The 19573-nt window shown below is 50.7% G+C and overlaps 1 protein-coding gene across 1 annotated transcript in view; it reads right to left on the reverse strand.

Moving 5' to 3' along the window:
- Window positions 1–242: 242 nt before the first annotated feature.
- Emilin2 (elastin microfibril interfacer 2) overlaps window positions 243–19573 on the reverse strand; it is a 50814-nt gene continuing 31483 nt past the window's right edge. The window contains exons 5-8 of the mRNA XM_047526877.1: window positions 4895–5293; window positions 3496–3528; window positions 2549–2677; window positions 243–1411 (exon numbers count right to left, since the gene is read on the reverse strand). Of these exons, the coding sequence (XP_047382833.1) occupies window positions 1074–1411; window positions 2549–2677; window positions 3496–3528; window positions 4895–5293 (899 nt within the window). The 3' untranslated portion in view covers window positions 243–1073. The remainder of the gene's footprint in view (window positions 1412–2548; window positions 2678–3495; window positions 3529–4894; window positions 5294–19573) is intronic.

Here is a 19573-nt window from a genome sequence, read left to right on the forward strand (position 1 = left end):
GTGCAGAGAAGCAGTGAGGATTTAGTCTCATTAGCTTGGGACCAAATCTGCTTATATTCAAGTTTCCAGCAATCCATGGAAGAGCCCCTCTTCCGCTGTGGGATCACGGGGGGACCCTGACTCCCAAGCACATCTAGTCTGCCTTTATAAGCCAAAAACAAAACCCAAGTGTACAGCCTGGATGCTCATGGGTAAGTTTTATAGTTGAGATAAATTTATGCAAGATTTTTCTACAGCCATTAAAAAATTCTTTCTGCAGTCTGCTTTTTAGCAGTAACTCCCAATCCACAAGGCACCAAACAAAAGTAACCCAAAGTGGTTTTATGTATTTATTGACAAACTCCCTGTCTTTGCACTTAAGTTGTACATGTCATCTAAGGAGCCCAACAGGTTTCATAAATAGTCCGTGGCACAGCCCCTTTTGCATTGGGGCCAGGGCCGAGGTGAGGAGGGATGAGTCCCAGGCCGTGATGGCTAGCCAGGTAGGGAACAGCTCAAAGTGAACTCTAGGTCCCTGTGGAGGGTGGCATAGGCCACATTAGCACTTCAGTGTTTCAACTTTTCTCCTGCATGTAGTTTACAGAGGCGGAGACAGCGGGTTACAGGGTTGCTCTCCAGTGAAGACCAGCCACAGGTAACCGCCATCTGCTGGTTACCCCGCCGCAGACCTTCCACCCGCTGCTCCTCTTCTCTAGCAGCAGGCCGCCATCCTGTGGCCTAGCCTTCGGGGGAAGCAGTGTGAGCCTCCCCGGGTAGCACCAGGAGGCTTCTCCAGGAACCTCAGCACAGAGCTGGAGGCTGGGAAGATGCAAGAGAGGAGCTGGCTTCCAGGCAAGGGGGCTTTCCAAGTCTTCCAGTTGTCTAGTTAGAGTGACAGAAAAATGTGTGAACTCACTACCTACCTGCCAACTATAAGGGGTGGTGGCCCAACAGCAAGGTGAGGCCTTAATCTTGGGGGCAGGTGGAAGGTTGTATGCAGAAAACTCTACATCAGTGCACCAGGTACATACATAAACTGAATATATTAAAGCTTCCGAGTTTTCACAACTCTCTCTCCCCTCTCCCTGACCACCCTAGAGGTGGGAAAGGAAAGGATATAAGAAAACCCCACTAAAGGTGGAGTACATTTCGTCAAAGTCTGTGTGGGCCAACCTGCCCCCAGTCACCACCACATTGACTCCATCTCCCGCCTTCAAATGCACAATGAGGTGGAAGGCCCCTGGGCCCCCGCAAGTGTGCACAGCCCCTGGGGGTCGGTGGTACTCCAGGAATTCCCTCTTGTAGCCAGCTGTGTGCAGCTGGGCCACGCTGGCGTTGGAGACTGAGAGGACGGCTTCCACATAAGCATCCCGCTCAGGGGTGAGAGTGGCCGTGATCAGGTAGCGCCCGTCGTATGGAGCAGTGAAGATCCCTAGGCAGAGGAAGGAAGGTAGGTGAGCTCATCTGACCCCTTCAAGCCAAGGGATGGCTTATAAATTATTCCTGGACACACGAGACCAACCCTCTTGCTTGGACTGTGACTGCCCTGGTTTGAGCATTCAGAAGTCCTGGGCAGCGTGCACCTCTCCCACCCCAGCTGCCTCAGTCTCCCATGCAGATCAAACACTTCACAAAGCCTGGGGTCCCTAGAGTTGTTTCTCCAAGGTCTGCAGGGGACTTCTGTGCTCACATGTAAGGACCACTGCCCTCAGAACAGGTGGGATTTAGCTGGATGGTGACCAGGTAGGCCAGTGTGAGGACAGTGGTTAAAAATTACCAGATGGGACTCGAGCCCCTCCTTCCAGTAGCTCACAAGCAGCAAGCCTCAGGGAGCACGGTGTTCACATTGAATGAGAACAGTGACCAGCTGAGCCTGGTTGGAAAAGGACCTAGACCCATACCACCTGCCTCGTGGGCTCTTCCCTGGTTGGCTCAGACACGCCAGGAAACCCTGCTTCTCTTGGGATTGCTCTGTGGTCCAGACAGGCAAGCAAACCTGGGTGGGCTGATGGGGAGGGCCCTTCCCTTGAAAAGGAGCACCCCACGCCCGGTCCCATGGAGGGGAGGCAGGCAGGCTGTGCTATCGGGAAGCCCATGGTCCTCCCAGCGTCCCCTCAACACAACCCAGGGCTGAGGGCATGAGGACAATGCAGGTACTGCAGACAGACTCCAAAAGAGACCCCAAATGCCAGAATCAGCCCCTTCTGGAGAGAACACAGCCCCTTTTTTGGATCTGTTCATCATAAACGAGATTCTGGAGGAAGCCTATTGCTTGCCAAGTTCCAGGGTGTTAGAGCGACTGTCGGATGTGGAGGAAGAGTGGCACTCAGTGACCACTAGAGGACAGCGGGAAGGGAGGTGGCCACAGTGCAACAGGCCAGGGCTGTCAGAGCATTCTTAACAACCGTAAAAAAATGAGTAACCCTTCGGTGCTGAGGGACTTCCTGACCTCATGACTATAAAACGTGGCCGCATGTTCACGTCCCACAGTCCTAGGCAGAGCAGCACATGTCCAGGGTGCACTGCGGCGTGAGGAGGGGACAGCACCCCATTCCTTTTAAGTACTCACCGGTTTTGGGGTTATAAACTTCTCCATCATTTACCAGCACCTTGTTAAAGAGGACAACGCCCCCGTCACTGGGGAAAGGCTTCTGGGTAAGCCCGGCAGAAAAAGACACCAGAGCCGGCCCTGGAACCCCTGCTGGGGGAGAGGGGACGTCAGCACACGGCGATTTCCCGGTGGGTCTGTCTGGAGCAGTGTCAGGAGCTGGAAATGAGGCCTACATCCCACACCCGTTTCACTTCACCTGAAAGTGGCAAAGCGCTAGTGGATGCCCAAGTGTCAGAAAGTTCCCCTCATCCGACATCAGCAGTCAGCCGAGGAAGCCGGGGATTGGACTAGCTCTGGTTAGAAGGAAATGAGAATCTGTGTCTGTCTGTCTGTACAAGACAGATGGACTGTGACCATTTGAGAGTGACTAACTGCACATGGGTGAGACAGGTATGTGCATGTGTAAAACTGCTCACATGCTAGGGGCAGGTGCCGGGTGCAAAAATGATTATGGGTTGGGGTATGGGTTGGGGTGTAGCTCCGTGCAGTGACTGCCTCACACACACGAGGCACCAAGTTCCATCCTTAGCACCACATTAAAAAAATGAAGGTATTGTCCACCTACAACTAAAAATATTTTTTTAAAAAACCATCTAGGGAGCTGCTTACTTATTAATGAGCCAATAAAGCCTTGGCCCCCAGGAAGCTCATCAGGACCACCCAGGGCATAGGCCCACCCAGTGATCCCCTTGGGAAACTGAGCTGGGATGATGTAGGATGGAAAATTCCTTGTCTTGGGCCTGCCTTTGCGCCTCTCTGAAGGGTTCAGTCCACTGCAGTCAGCAGAGGCCTGTCCTGCTGGTGGGTGTGCAAGGGCTGGGCCCGAGGGAGGAAGCAGCAGTGCAGAGCCCGTAGAGGCCACAGAGGACCATCCCTTTTTCTGCCCTGTCTCTGAGCATACATACCTGGGGAGGCTAGAGAAGGTGACTTGGGGTATCCTAAAACACAAGAGAAAATAATGTCAAGACCTGAAATAGTAAATCATTTTTGAGTCCCTTTTTTCTCCCTTCCGACATGTTCTAATTGATTCTCCATTACTAAAGAAGCAGACAGAACAGGGTCACCCATTCTGAAAACTGCCTTCCTAGAATTGGAAGCACATTTGTACACTCCCTGCTTCCTCACTTGCCCACCTAGCCCTCGACAGGCAAGAGGGTAAGCCAGCTGCAGGAATACAAAGAGAAAGGTGGGACGCTGGGGCCTTGGGCCAGGCCAGGTGGCCTTCAGCTGGACTGACTGCATGGACAGGTGGGCGGGTCATGCTGCCTGGATGCATAAAACAGCCCACCAGCAGAGAGTCACCCGTGACGACGGAACTGACAGAAGACAACACCTTAGAAGAGGCAGCTGTGATCGCTGCAGCTCAGAAGACTGAGAAGGAATAGGAAAAGGGACAGCTAGTGAAAGAAAAGGACTCAGCAGTGACCCAGGCAGCCACCATGCTCTGCTGGTCACACGTGCACCAGGTTGTCACCAAGAGAGACCAACGTCAACCCTGACCGTGATCAGTGCACCTGAAGGTCAGCAGGCCCCAGAGGGGACGGATGTGCACTGTCCTACAGAAGCTGATGCCACCTGTCCCCAGCAGGGTGGTCGGTTTACATGTTATAGCTCTAAGGCTGTTTTGTCATCTGTCACGGCTCCCAGGAGGGCCGGGAGAGGGAGACCTGGCTCAGGCCCTGGCACTGGGGAAGGAGCCCGGGAATGCTCGCTCCTTTTTTCTTCTTGCCTTAACTCTGACTACACCATCACCAGAACAGTGGCAGCAAGTGACACACACACGTGGAGCACTCCCTAGCCAAGAAGCCAACCAGGCTCTGCTCTTTCATCGTCACTGTAAGCCTCCGAGGTTCTGCTGCCATCCTTACTTGGCACTGAAAGAACTAAGTTTTAGGACCCTGACTGCCAGGTGCCCGGGCTGTGGTGATGCGGCCCTCCTGCCTGGCCCCCCTGCTGTGACCTGACAGCCTCTGCTCCCAACACACTCCCAATAAACGTGTTTTCCAGAACCCTCTCCTGCTGGGAAGGCCAGTGAGCTGCCCTCGGGCACAGGCAGTCCAACCCCGAGATGATTACATTTCTAATTTTCTTTGCTGTCCCTGGAGTGTGCCAGCCAACTCTTGTTAAATTAGCATAAATTGGCCCTTCAGGTCCTTAGCATTTATTGGAATCTTCCTTTCTGAACTTGAGCCCCTAAAGTTGGGACCCTAGTCCCACTAAGACGCTGCAGCACACCCACCCCTGCCCCCCAGGGCTCAGGTGGTCTGCAGCTGACCCCTTGTGCCTTCTCCACGATGGGCTTACCTGGTGCTCCTGCGTAGCCTTCTGCGCTGGGGATGGCCCCCTGTCCCATCTGGCCATCCACCCCCTGAGGCAGGCCCCACCCTGACACGCCCATCCTCCCTGGAGGCCCGGCCTCTCCTGTCTCCATAATGACCCCAGTGGAGCCAGGCAAGAAAGGCAGCCCTGTCCAGCCAGGCCGAGCTGGTGGGGGCAGCGGCTCTTCTGGGGGCCACAGCTGCGGGGGTCTCTTGGGCAGCACTGGCCGTTGGCCCGTGGGCAGTCGTCTTGCAGGGTCCTCAGGTGGTAGCATCGTTGGCTTGGGCTGAGGCCGCTCAGTGGAGGCCTCTGACGGCAAGGGCCTCGCGGGCACCTGTGGGGCCTTTGGGGTCAGGGGCTGGGGCACTTCTGAGGGCTCCTCCGCTGAGCAACAGAAGAAAGAAACACAGGGTTAAAAAAATCTCCAAGTCATTGCTGGTTTCAGGTCCCTGAGGCCTCGATGAGGCTCCAGCCTCCTGTGAAGGGCTGTGCTTCTGTGGCTGTCTCAGAAGCATCAGCCAAGCGGCTAGAGCACTGTGCCCACCAGGACACACCAGAGCAGCACCACAGCCCAGAGCAGTGTGCTTCAATCTGAGGAGGCTGTGGCTGAACTGCCATCAGGTCACCCTCAGAAGCCAGCGGGACCCTCGGCCCAAGGCAGGAGGATTTCTATAATACAAAGCTGCTCCCCCGCCCTTTCCGGTGCAGCCATTTTCCCCGCCTCCCAACCACTTGTCAATCTGTGAACATCCTAGCTGGCTATTGGTTCATCAGTCAGCTTGCAAGTATCCTTCTCCATTATTGGTCCCCTGTTTGCTTGGCGGAATTCAACTGCCATCTTTCCCTTCTTGCTTTTCTCTCCTACACGCTTGCTTTTCTTCCTCCTCGCTTTCCACTCTCTCTAACACACGCCCTTTCTCTTTCCTTTCTCTTTTCCTCTCATTTCTCTCTCACCCTGCAGGGAGATACTCTGTTTGCTTAATAAACTCCCTTATGTGATTTCCTGTGTCTGGTATGGTTTCGTGGGATCCCTTACAATTTCCTCCTCTGTGCAGACAGCTGCACTCTCCAAAACAGCATCCTACTTGGCTCCTGCTTGGCTTAGTTTGGGTAGCACCAAACTACCAGATTTCACTCCATGATTAACCATACAGGTATCATAGGTTACAAATTAAAGGACCCTGAAGCCATTGCTCACCTACCAGTGTCTAACACAAGCTAGTCTCAGTCTGTGCTGAATGGCCTCACCAGATGGTTGCTCTCTGCTGGGGACACCCCACATGTATCCCAAGCAGGTGATCCAGGCAAGTTTCAGGGAACTCCGTCTCTGAGCTGACACAGACCCGAGGGAGCAGGGATGCCCACATGTCTCACCACACCCTTTGGATTAGCAGTGGAAGGAATTTCCCACAGAGGAACCTCCTGATTCACATTTCTCTTTTTGAGACGGTCACCATGACTCAGCCGGAAGCTGCCACCCATTTCTCCTCCAAATACGTTCCCAGAACCAACCTTCCAGGAAGCCCTTCCTGAGCACCCCTCTAAAAATAACCCTCTGGCTGAGATACCATTTGCAAAGGGAAAACAAACACCCACCTCCTCCGTTTGGTTCCTGCAATGCCCCAGGTTCCAAAACTGCCTTACAGCTGGGCAGCAGGCACTGTGTGGTGGCCCACAATCTAGAGTTAGGATTCTCTAAGGGAAATACAGCAGATCAAATACATGCTCCCCTCCACCCAGAGCCAGGGTCCAAGACCACCCCAACGTGGGTTTCATGAGAGAAGTCCTAGAGAAAACGATTTGAACACTGAGTTCTCCCAAGGATGGGACTGAGCTAATTCCATTCTCAAAACCATAAAGTTCACTCATTGCATACAACAGAACAGCATCCGGCCTTAATTCTGGCTGAGAAGGTCTGGGCGTGACAGAAAAACTGAGGCAGGGGGACTGTAGATACGGGAACAGCAGTGTAAAGGCACTAAGTACCTACATTGAACAGACCCTTCTCCTCCTCAGCCCTGACATGACTCGCTTATGCCTCTGGTCAGTGATAGGAGTCTTCAGAATTGCCCCTGTAATGGAATCTAGTCATGACACCGTATCTAGAGTTCATGGTTAAAGATGTACCCAAGTAAAGATCACCTGGCATGTGAGGAAAGCTGCCAGTATGAAACAGACCAAAGGTAGCTCTCTAAAACAACTAGTGAAAAGGAACTCTAAAAAAAAAAATTCTTAGTTGTAGATAGACACAATGCCTTTGTTTTATTTACTTATTTTTATGTGGTGCTAGGTAAGCACTCTACCACGCCACAACCCCAGCCCTGAAAAGGAACTCTTAAGAGACATACTGCAAAGAAAATAAATGGGTAACACCCTCAGCCTTAGAAGACACTGCAGCCAAGATGTAGGAACAGGTTGATATTAAGAAGAAATAATAATGGTGAGCCTGTGTAGATTAAAAGCATGCTTGCCAAAATAAGAAAGTTTGATATAAGGGTTGATAGACAAAAATCAAGGAAATCTTTCACAAGGTAGGACAAAATGATGGGCAATAGGAGGAAACCATAAGAAAATTATAGGGTCAGCTCAGTCTTTCCAGAAAGAGATCAGAAAAACTGGAGAGCAAGGGTGATGGGGTGGTAAGGAGAGAATGAATTTTCCAGAACGGAAGAAAATGAAAGATCCTAGCATCATCGTTGAATAAAAGATCCAAACAAGTGCTATGGCTTAAATATCCCATACAAAACTCAGGTTGAACTTAATCCCTAATGCAGCAGGGTGGGGGTGAAGTGCCAGGTGTTCAGGTCATCAGGTTTTCTACCCTTACGACAGATTAATGTGATGGGAGTGAGTTATCTCCAGAACAAGTTGTTATAAAGTGAGCTGGCCCCTTGTGACTCTCTCATTCCTATGAGTCTGCTTGCCTTTCCACCCTTTTACCACTGAATGACATAGCCAAGAGGCCCTTGCCAGATGCCAGTGCCATGTCTTAGGACATCCCAGTCTTCAGATTTGTGAGAAATAAATCTCTTCTTTATACACTACCCAGTCTCTGGTATTCTGCTATAGCAACACAAAACAGACTGAAACACCAAAGCGCATTCAGAACACTGAAGATAAAGAAAAGATACTACAATTATTTTCAAAAGAACACACATTAAAAGTACAAACCAGAAGGGGATCGTCAAGCTCCTCAACAACACTATGGGAAACTAGAAGTCAAAAGGACAATGCCTTCAAATATTAAGAGAACAAAATGATTAATCTTCAATTCTATACCTAGCCAAAATATCCATCAATTATGAGAGCAAAGTAAAGGCATTTTCAGACAGGCAATAGTTTAAGAAAGCACCCTTTCTTAGAAAGCTATTGAAAGTTCAGAGTATTTGACAAAGGGGAATGAAGGGAAGGGAGTGGGATAGGACTAGGAAAGACAGTGGAATGGATCTGACATAACTCTCTAATGCACATATACGAACACACCACAATGAATCCCAGCATCATGACTGGAATCCTAATTAGAATAAGATATTCTCCATGCTTGCTTGTATAAATAAATTCTACTGACGGGCACAGTGGCGCATGCCTGTGATCCCAGTGGCTCAGGAGGTTGAGGCTAGAGGATTGCAAGGTCAAGACCAGCCTGGGCAACTCAGTGAGACCCTGTCTGAAAATAAAGACTTGGGGTTGTAGTTTATTAGTAGAGCACCCCAAGTTCAATCTCCAGTACCACAAAATAAATAAATTCAAAAAAATTTAAAAGTGGGAATTTGCTTCTGTTTATTTCTTCCTATTTTAATATTATTTTATTAGTCCAGTGAAGTGTCACATGCCTGTAATCCCAGCCACCCAGGAGGCTAAGGCAAGTTCAAAGCCAACCTCAGAACTTAGCGAGGCCCTAAGCAACTTAGTAAGACCCTGTTTCAACACTAAAAAAAAAAAAAAAAAAAATTAAGACGGGCGTGGTGGCACACACCTGCAATTCCACACCTCAGGAGGCTGAGGCAGGAGGATAGTGAGTTCAAAACCAGCCTCAGCAAAAGTGAGGCCCTAAGCAACCCAGGGACACCCTGTCTCTAAATAAAATACAAAGTAGGGCTGGGAATGAGGCTCAGTGGTTGAATGTCTCTGTGTTCAATCCCCAATACCCTCCAAATTTTTAAAAATTAAATATTAAAATTAAAAATTAAAAAAATTCTACTGTCCCATATAACTAAAAAGAACCAATAAAAATATTTAAAAAGAATAAAAGCTTTGAAAATATTTTCCACTGAAATAAGGGAGTCAATCATGAAATAAGAGGGTCTCACACAGACAAAAGGTGAAAGCTGTTTCTTGAATAGTAAGCAGTGAAGGCGGGCTCAGATCATTGTAGTACGTCTAGGAAACGACAGACCCAGATTGGACCAGAAAGAATTCCAGGAATGAGGTCTCCAAGTTTTTTTAAAAAAAATGAAACTGGCCAAATGATCTGATAAGTTTTATGGTAAAGAAAATTATAGAGAGAAACTGGGGGACAGTGGGAGGAATCCAAAATAGATACATAAAATCTAAGCAAATAAAGACTGCTAGCTCAGGAAAGCAGTTAAGAAATGTCGAGTGGCCACAGAAAGCTAGGGAGCTCCTAACGGCATAAATACGGAAAACTGATTTACTGTAGTATAATTGTAATGTACAAAACTGTTCTCCCCGCCCTTTCCGCTGCAGCCATTTTCCCCGCCTCCCAACCACTTGTCAATCTGTGAACATCCTAGCTAGCTATTGGTTCATCGGTCAGCTTGCAAGTATTCTTCTCCATTATTGGTCCCCTGTTAGCCCGGCGGAATTCAACTGCTTCACGGTAGCTACCCCGCCATCTTTTCTCATGCTTCTCTCTCTCCTACTCACTTTCTCTATTCTCCTCGCTTTTCCACTCTCTCTAGCGTGCGCCCTTTCTCGTTCCCTTTCTTTTCCTCTCATTTTTCTCTTACCCTGCAGGGAGACACTTTGTTTGCTTAATAAACTCCCTTATGTGATTTCCCATGTCCGGCGTGGTTTTCGTGGGATCCTTTACAATAACCACTTTGGAGTTGGGAGGATGGGAAGCCAATTCAAAATGTCTCAAGCTGATAAGTCAATGTAGAAGTAAAGAGGTAACTATCAAGGGTGGGGGGACAGTTTCCACTCTCCCCCTCCAGCTCAAGCATGCTTGAGTGTGTCCCTTGTCTGTCTGCTCTTTCCTCCTCCTCGGCCACCGCCTACCCCCGGCTCAGGTGCACACTCCCTCCCACCCAAGCCCTGGCCACCCTTCTCTTCCTGGATCTGCTCCAGCCAACACTGTTCCTCTCTTTTCAATCACTTTTCCTTCCTCCACCCTGGTTCCTTCCTTTTAGCCCAAGTTTATGTGCCACCATCGGAAATTTTAAAATACTTTTCCCCCCAGTCCTACGACCCTTAATGAGTTGCAGTCAGCAAACTATCTTAAAATAGCAAAGGACAGCCAGGTATGGTGGTGCACGCCTATAATCCCAGCAGCTCAGGAGGCTGAGGCAGGAGGATGGCAAGTTCCAGGCTGGCCTCAGCAACTTAGTAGATCCTGTTGTCTTAAAATAAAAAAATAAAAAGGGCTGGGGATGCAGCTCAGTGGTAAAGCACCGCTGGGTTCAATCCCTAGTAACAAAAAAATAAATAAAAATAAATAAACTAAAAAAGCAAAGTATAAGCCCCTCCTCATTCACCAAACCCTCCAAACCAATGCTCTTCCTCAGAAATCCACCATCGTGCTCCTGGTCTCCCCTTCTAGATACTCAGTCATGTTTTTAGTGTTCCGTCTCCTGACACTGACTCCCTCACCTCCTTTGGCAAAGCTGCCTCGCTGGTGCCCAGCCCTCACTCGCCTTTCCCTGGCTTTGTACCTTTGCTTCTGCTGTACCCACCCCCTCAAACAGTCCCTTCCAGCCCCCATCTCTGAAGTCCCAGTTCAAATACCACCTCCTCCATGAAGCCCTCTTGGATCTGCCCAGCAAGTCCTGAGCAATCTTGTCTCTAAACCAGCAAGCAATCTGGGCCTCTAGAGACTCTTGATTTTGTGTATTTTTCTTCTCCAGCTATCTGGTGAGTATACATCTTAATTTTCCTCCCCAGGGTTTGGCACAGAGCCTAGTACATGACATTGAGCAATTTAGGGGTTTGGTAAATAAAAGAAGGCTGAAAATATGATAGGTACTACGGGTCACGGCCTACTTGGTGCCAGCCATTGAACTGGGCACCCTAATCTTGCCAAAAGTCATTGCCATCCTGGGGTCCTATTGGGGCAGGACACATGGGGCAATGATTCTTTTTTTTTTTTTTTAAAGCTCGTCACTCTCTCAACACCAAGGCTTATCACACTAAGTGGAAGGCAGAGAGAAAAAGAATGAACTAAGATACTGTCCAGGCCAAAAGCGTTCCTCCATCAGTCTCCCTGGGGGATCCAGGCATGAGCGCTGTGGAGCACAGAACCTTCTGCAGCACCCAGCCACACTGCGGCAGAAATAACCAAAGGGCTGCATCTGATTCCCATGGCCGCCCCCAGCCCCGGCCTCTCCAGCTCAGGCCCGGCCCACAGCATCACGTGGCGCTCCAACACGGACAAGTATTACCAAGTCGCAACAAAGGCTGGACGGCATTCTGCTCATTCTGGAAAGCTATCTCTCTGTGGCTGACTGCTTAACTGAACACATGGTTCCAATTCACAGAATGACCATTTGGATCGAATTCTTCAGACCAGCCAAGTGTGGCTTCCTGTGGGGTTTAACGCCTAAGGAATGAACAGTCAGGAGCAGGTCGGCCCCAAGGTACCTGGCCTGGCTGCCATCAGGTGGGTTGGTGCCACCATGAGCAGGCCGGATGGACCGACCCCCAGGCAGTAAAATTAAACCCCTCTCCTCTGAAGCTCCTATTAAAAGCCAAGTTCAATTTTACTAAAACAAGGCTTTCCACAGAAAAATCCCTAATAAGCCACAAGGCTGGTGTGCTAGGAACATGTCTTCCCACCAACGCCCTGGCTGCAGTCACCGAAGTCTGCCTTGTCTTCTATCTCCTGTTGCCGCCCAGACTAAGGAACCTGCTCCCAGCAAGTGCCCTGCGGAGCTGAGCTGCAGGAGGAGCCGTGGGCATGGGGTGAGCCCTGCACCTGGCAACTGGGTGGTGTCCAGTCGCTAAACAAGGAGCTGCCTTCAGCGTTAGGGTCTGTGTTTGAGGCCGAGCTGGGAGAAGTCACCAAAATCTCTCCAGTTATCAACCTTATCCATGCAATGGGCTAACCCTGCCATGTCCTCCTGTCACCAGATAGAATTCAATGACCATCACACAAAGTGACAGATGTCGGGGCGTCCTGCTAACCGTAAAGCACTGTTCAAGTATCAAACGCAGTCTGCCAGAGGTCCGGTGGAGGTAAAACCATCTTCCCGGCATCCGAAGGATGAACCTGCCAGGCAAAAGATGCTGAACCATATTTCAGACTCAAAAACAAAAACAAAATAATCCACCACAATGCTGAGCTACAGGACACCAGGCGGTGGCCATGAGATGCTTTCAGGAAAGTCAGCCACACAGTGGCAGAGCCCAGATCCTGGGAAGAAACCCGGCTGTCACACACTGGGCAGGAGAGGCACCTGCCTTGTCGGGAAATAAGAGAAATGGGGGCCAAAGGGGCCCAGGGTGAGCGGAGATAAAGGAGCTTCTTTGAGCAAAACAGTCACTGATCTTCCTTGTAAGAAGTGATGAGATGACAAGGAGGACTGGCCAGGAGGTGGCTGATAAGTGAGCGGGACAGGTGGGCATGCAAAGGCCCCATGGGGCCCAGAAGTAGCTCTTTGGAAAACCCAATTGATCTCTTGACAACACAGGAAGGGAAACACAGATCCACTGGAATAACTGCACCATGAGCACATGGCCACCCCAAGGCTCTTTTTTGCTGCGACTGAAATGAAGAGAAAAAACTCTCTCTGGCTGCATCACAAAAGGGACACGGCCTTGGCTCCTCCTCAGGAGCAGAGACTGCACAGGCCGCGCTGTAAAATCCAAGTCCAGATGTGCCGACCTTGAAACCCCGCGGAACGGCACAGGCTAGCTCGGGAAGGCGGATCTCAATTCCTGCAAAGTGCAAACTAGAGAACGTTGAAATAGCAAGGCGGCCCTGGTTCTGTGTGTCACAATCTCCACCACAACGACCTTGGAACTGGAAAGCAAATCGCTGTCGCTCCCATGGAGAGGGGGGCTCGCCTATCTGAGCACCACTTGGGGTTTGGTTCTGGGGGCTTTTGTGTGTTTTGTTAAAAATTCACAAGCCGATCATAAAATGTATACGGATAAGCCGTAGAGAGGGACATATCAATAACCAAACGGGGGGCTGCAGTAGGGCACTAGCGTTCAGGGGCCCTGGGTACCATGCCCAGCACTGCATGAAAATCAAAATGATTAAACTCCTGGAACGGAGTCTGGACACGGCTCACACATGCCCAGCTGACCTCTGTTGGTGGTGCAGGGTCAAGGCAGGTGGTTTATTTTCTTTCTCCCTTCCTCCTCCCCCTCATTTCTGGGCACCCCTTGCCCTGGTGGTTAATACCTACCCTGCCACCTCCACAGTGACCTTCCCTCCCATCTTGGAACCAGAGCTAGGGTCTGTCTTAATTGCAGATTGCTGGGGCTCGCGTTATCCCTGCTGAGTGGGATCCCCGTGAGCCGGGAGTCCTCCTATCTTTAAAGATCGCCAGGGTTGTGTGTGTGCAGCTTTGGGCCCAGCTCGGTTCTAGAACAGGGCCAGTACATGTTCAAGGTCACCATGGAGACAAGCAGCTGCTCCTTACATCCACCAGAGAGCATTACAAAAACCAGACGCCCACAGGGCAGGAGGGTGTGAATTCTCAGCCTCCCTGTAAGGTCCGAACGAACACAGTGGATTTAGCCTTTATATAAATTTACAAAACTCTGACTAAGCCCCCATCATGCTGTCTTGGACCCAAATCAACCCCAAACTCGGCGAAGTCAGTGGCCAAGGCTGTCATAACGCTGGCGGCAGGCCACTCGCCCTGGCCAGACTTCACGGTTCAATAGTTATTTTGATAGTCTGTGCTTTTTTCGTTCTTACTGCTTATCTTAGGCAACTTGAAAAAAAAAAATAGAATTCTTAAATTCAAAACACTTTGGAAAGAAATGGTTGTGGTTTAAGTATGACAGGTATTCCCCAAAAGCTCATCTGTGAGAGGATGCAAGAAAGGGTGGAGGGGAAGCGATCGGGTTACAGGGGCCTTGACCTACTGTGTGCATTGATCCTTTGATAGGGATTAACTGGGGGGTGACTGGGCAGGTAGGGTGTGGCTGGAGGAGGGGGGTTCTGAGGGCAAGTCTCCCTCTCCTTCTCCCCTTCCTGATGGCCACGTCCCGAGCTGCTTTCTTCCTTTACATTCCACCAGGAAGTTCTTCCTCACCTCAGGCCCAGAGCAATGGAGCTGGCCGTCCATGGACTGAAAACCCCTGAAACTGTGAGCCCCAAATAAACTCGTCCTCCTCTAATAGTCCTCGTTGGGTCTTTTGTTCGCAGCCGCGAGAAAGCTGACTAAAACAGAAATGTCGTGACTCACAGAATTCAAGTACTAGGAAGAACCATCCAGAGAGTGAATAGAAAGGGGTAGGAAAGAAGAAAAGGGAAGTGGGGCTGCGTCCCTGAGGGATGTGGAAACACTGCGGTGGTGTCTCAGGAGTCCCTTCTGGTGAGCGTGACACGGGGAGAGACTGTGTGTCCCCTACCCACCTTCCTTCCTCAATACCAGCACCCCCATCCCTCCCCGGCTGGAGGGGAGCAGTGTGAAGTGGGGCTCCAGCTGGGGCTCAGGACCTCAATGCCAGGCCAAGAGAAGGCTCCCCCGTGCTGGACCAGACCAGGGCCACCGGGTGCCAGGCAGGGAGATAGCCCTGCACCCACTTCCTGGGATGGCAGACAGCAGGGTGCCCTGGATGGGATGTGCAGGACCACCGAAGGCCATGGGCTCCAGCAGGAGCAGAAACAAGCGCCCTGGGGAAAGAGGAAGAGGATGCAGGGACACGTCCCCGACCAACGCTCCAGCCCACCTATGAAGAGGAGCCAGTGGCTCTGGAGCGCAGGGCCACACCCCGCTGGCCACAACGCCCAGAAAAAGAACCGAGAAACCTTTTCATTTAGAACCTGATATGTTCCTAAGTCAACAAGTTTGGGACATGAAGTTGTGGGTGCTGGGAGGGGAGATACCGAGGCTTTTACACCTTCAGTTTGACTCCTAGTCCAGAAAAGAGAGAAGCCACCCTACAGCCATCTGTGGCATTCCAGAGCAGCCCGGCCCCAGGGCCCGCTCTCCGAGGCTGGAGGCCTGGGGGTCCACAGGAAGAGACAGAGAAAGATCTTGGTGGGCGGAACAGGAGGAAACAGTGAGTGGGAACGCTCCACCATTAGGAGTGTCAATTCTCACACCTACTTTCTGAGGTGGGTCCTTCATCATCATCGTTTCCAGTTCAGATGGACAAAGAAAGTGATACCAGGGACACAGAGTTCCAGAGCTAGTGTGGATGAGCAGTGATTTTAAACTTGGGAAATAATAATCCATTCCTGGCTCTAATTTCCCCAATGGTTTCTTATGGTGCTTAAATCTAAGTCCTTGAGCTGGGGATGTAGCTCAGTGGCAAAGCACTTGCCTGGTATGTGCAAGGCCCTGGGTTTGATCCCCCAGAGAGCGTGGGGGAAACACACCAAATCCCTTTTCATAGTCTATAAAAACCAATTCCTACCATTTCTTTGACCCATCACCTATGGCCTTCCCCCTTGATCATGTGCTTGAACAAACTGGCCTTCAACAGGGCAAACTCAACCCTGCCTTACGACCTTTTTCTTTTGGTACCAGGGACTGAACCCAGGGTTGCTTAACCATTGAGCCACATCCCTAGCCCTTTTTATGTTTAATTTAGAGACAGGGTCTTGCTGAGTTACTTAGGGCCTTGCCAAATTGCTGAGGCTGATTTTGAACTTGCAATCCTCCTGTCTCAGCCTCCTGAGTCACTGGCAATATAGGCTTGAGCCACTGCACCCAGCTGGGGTTTGTTTGTTGTTTGTTTGTTTTGCAGTAGTAGGGATTGGATCCAGGGGTACCCCCCTACACACACCTTTTTTACTTGTTTTGAGATAGGGCCCCGCTAAGTTGCCCAGCCTGACCTCTAACTTGAGATCTTCCTGCCTCAGCCTCCCGAGTCACTGGGATTACATATGTGCACACCATGCCCAGCTCTGCCTGGACCATATTCTCACAGAGATCTCTGTAGGATTTGTTCCCTCCTTATGTCTCAACTCGAAGGTCATCTCCACCGAGCAGCCTTCCCTGACCATTCATCCAAAATAGATCCCTGCCCACATTCTCTATCGCCTCTGTTTCATCATTCCTCATGGCGTCAATCAAGACCGCGGCTGTTCCTTGACTTTCTTTCCATTAGAGCACATGCTCATGAGAGCCGAGCTGCCGGCACCAGGATGCGGCTCAGGAGAGACCTGATGAATGGACGGGAGGATATGGGATGAGGAGAGCTGAGGTGAGAAGGTGACAACGTGACACAGCGGCTCCTCATCCTTCCTGAGTTAGGTGCCCTGCAGAGACTAGAGGAAAGCCATGGTCCCGTGACCTACAAAAGTAACCAAATGGCTGCACAACATTTCAAGAATTCCTTTTAAACCTCAGGGGAAAACGCATGTCCTGATGGGAGGGGGAAAAAGAAGATGTGGATCTATTTGAGCATCAGCTGCCATCTGGGTAACTGAGAGATGCTGCCCAAGAACAGGATCTGGGAACAGGCAACGGACTGAGCAGAACCACCAGGGTTCGTATATCTGGCCCAGAATCTGGTTGCAGGATCTGCACCCACTGTGGCAGATATGACGACCACCATGAACACCCTTCCCTCCCGACACGTCAGCCCCGACACCCTTCAGGAGCTGACTTGCCAAGACCGACAGAATGAATGTGGCAGAAGGGAGTCCATGCTAGCTCCAGGCCCCACCTGCAGGAGGCCAGCAGCTGCCACTTCCCTTCAGGAGCTAGCTTGAGACACAGGGAGGTGTCATTTTCTGTGGTGTAGGGGGATGGCCGACTCGGGCGGGGCTGAGCTGGGTGGTTCTTCTGCTGTGTGTGCATCAGCTTGAGCTGTCCACGTCGCCCCACTTGGCTGACCGATGGCTGGAAGTCCAGACTGACTCCTGGGCACATCTGGTACCTCTGGGATCTTCCACGTCACCCCTTTCTCCCACGTGGCTAGGCTGGGCTTCCTCACAGAGTGGTTCTTAAATAGTCAGACCTACTCCGTGGCAGCTCATGCAACCCTTCCACTAACACCTTCTTCTGGAAGTTTCTCTCATCACCTCTCCTCACCCCTCACCCCCAGCCCTTTGAACTCTGCTTGGTAAATACCTACTCAATCTCCTTGGAGAAGCCCTCCCCAATTCCACAGCAGCTGTGAGTGCTCCCCTACGTGCCTCCTGAGGCTCACCACACCCATTCCCACGACCACCTCTTCGCTTGCTAACTGTCATTTTTATCCATGTGCCACAAACGACAATTACCTACCACGTAGGGGCTCAATAAGGTGTTATGTACTGAAAGAACAAAGCCCTACACTATTTGTGCCCCCCACTTCCTTTGAGATAGGGTCTAAGTTGCTTAGGGCCTCGTTAAGTTGCTGAGGCTGGCCTCAAACTTGGCAAGCCTCCTGAGATTACAGGCGTCACTGTGCTTTTTACAAATGACCGCTTTCGTTCTCCGTAGACCCGTGTGTGTTTTTCCCACTGGGCTGGACAACGCTCCGAGAGGAGGACCACGCCAGCTCATCTCTATCCCTCACAGAGCATCGCACATAGTCAGCGCTCCACGGACAGACCTGTGACTTTCTCTGGGAGAAAGAGTCACCCGTGGAGCTTTGACGTTCGGGTTCTAGGTCGCCTAGGCCTGGGTGTGCCACCAGGCTGCAGGAGGCTGTTTCTTTCTGGCTCATTCAGTCACTGCCGTTCTCAAAACCCCATGCTGTCCACGTTAACTGTGGGTCCAGCCCCAAAGACAGTGTAGCCACATTCTGTCCAGCAGCATCCACACTTGCAGCTCCTAACTGCCCAGAAATGTCACATAGCAAATACAACTTCCCACGGCAGCCTGGGCTCTGCAAGTCAACTGGAAATATCTGGCCCAGTCTGTTATTACAACGCACAGTCCAGACAGCACTGTCACCACAGAGGACAATCACTCTATGAACACACACGGGTCTTGTGACCTCTACTCAACATTCCAGAGATATAGGAGCTGAGTGGGCCTGGGGAGGGAGGAGCCAGCCATATACAGTGCAGAGAGCAGGGTTCGGGGGAGGAGGCCAGATTCCTGGTCCTCTTCAAACTGGGCGACTCCTTATCTGCAAAATAAGCGCCATGCTCCGAGGTCGCCGTCCAGAGCGTTTTCCCACCTGACTACATAGACCCTCCCCAGACTTGTGAGGCTCTCCCCAGTTGGGTCAGGGCTTGTCCACCTCCATGTCCTAGCCACCCCCTCCTCAGGCTTTACATCTTTTTTTTTTTTTTTTTTTTAAACCACTGAGCCACATCCCCAGTCCTTTTTTTATATTTCATTTTGAGACAGGGTCTCATTAAGTTGCTGAGGCTGGCTTTGAACACATGATCCTCCTGTCTCAGCCTCCCGAGTCACTGGGATAGCAGGCGTGCACCACCACGCCCTGTCAAGCTTTATGTCGTATCTGGGACCTAATCATAAAATTCCACAGGCTCACAGAGCCTGTGAAATCTGTCAGTATGCATGGGCCTGTTTCACCCCCAGAGTGAATAGGAGGAACAGGCGACAGGCCCGCAGGTAGGGAGGGGTCACAGAAAATAAAGGCAGGGAGGTCAGGAAATGGTTTCCTCTGCAAGTCTCCAGGGCCAAATAACCCTGCACTCAACCCTGGGAGACACCAAGGGTCTGTGTGCTGCACCCCTGACAGAGCTTTTGTTCGCAGCCCAGCTCTATCCCTCACCGCCTGTGTGACTTTGCATGTATTTCCCTCTGGAAAATAGGAGCCCTCTGACAGCCCCACAGGGAAGGCTCACAAGTTATGCCCCCAAGGGACTAGCCCAATGCTGGTACACAGAAGGTGCTCAATAAACGTGAACTCCCTTCTTGTTCCCTATCAACTCCTGCATGCAGTTAGAAAGGCTAGCTCATTATTGAGGTTATCTAAAGATAAGAATCCAGAGATACCCCACTAATTGAAATAGTTTTATGTTATCAGTTAAAAATAAATTTGAATTTTTTTAAAGTGGGAAAAAAAAAAGAATTTAGATGGAAGAGAAGCTCCGTCCTTCAGGGATTATGTGTTTAGCCCCAAGTAACCAACAATGGAATGTATTACTCAAACCTATCAAGAGACCATTCATTCATTCGACAAGTATGTGCTGAATGTTTAAGGTGCCTCAGCCCTTCTAACACACTTCCAGATGGCAGCGTGTGGGGCTTGTGACGGTGACTGCCCCTAAACTGCTTTTGCCTGTGGTCCTGCAGGGTCTTTGGAAGCAAATATGACAGTATTCCATCCACCATGATGTAAGCCCAGATTTTAAGGAGAGGGCGGAGACCCAAAGACAGTGATGACATA

Source organism: Sciurus carolinensis, chromosome 15 (genome assembly GCF_902686445.1).
Source record: "Sciurus carolinensis chromosome 15, mSciCar1.2, whole genome shotgun sequence".
Taxonomy (NCBI): domain Eukaryota; kingdom Metazoa; phylum Chordata; class Mammalia; order Rodentia; family Sciuridae; genus Sciurus; species Sciurus carolinensis.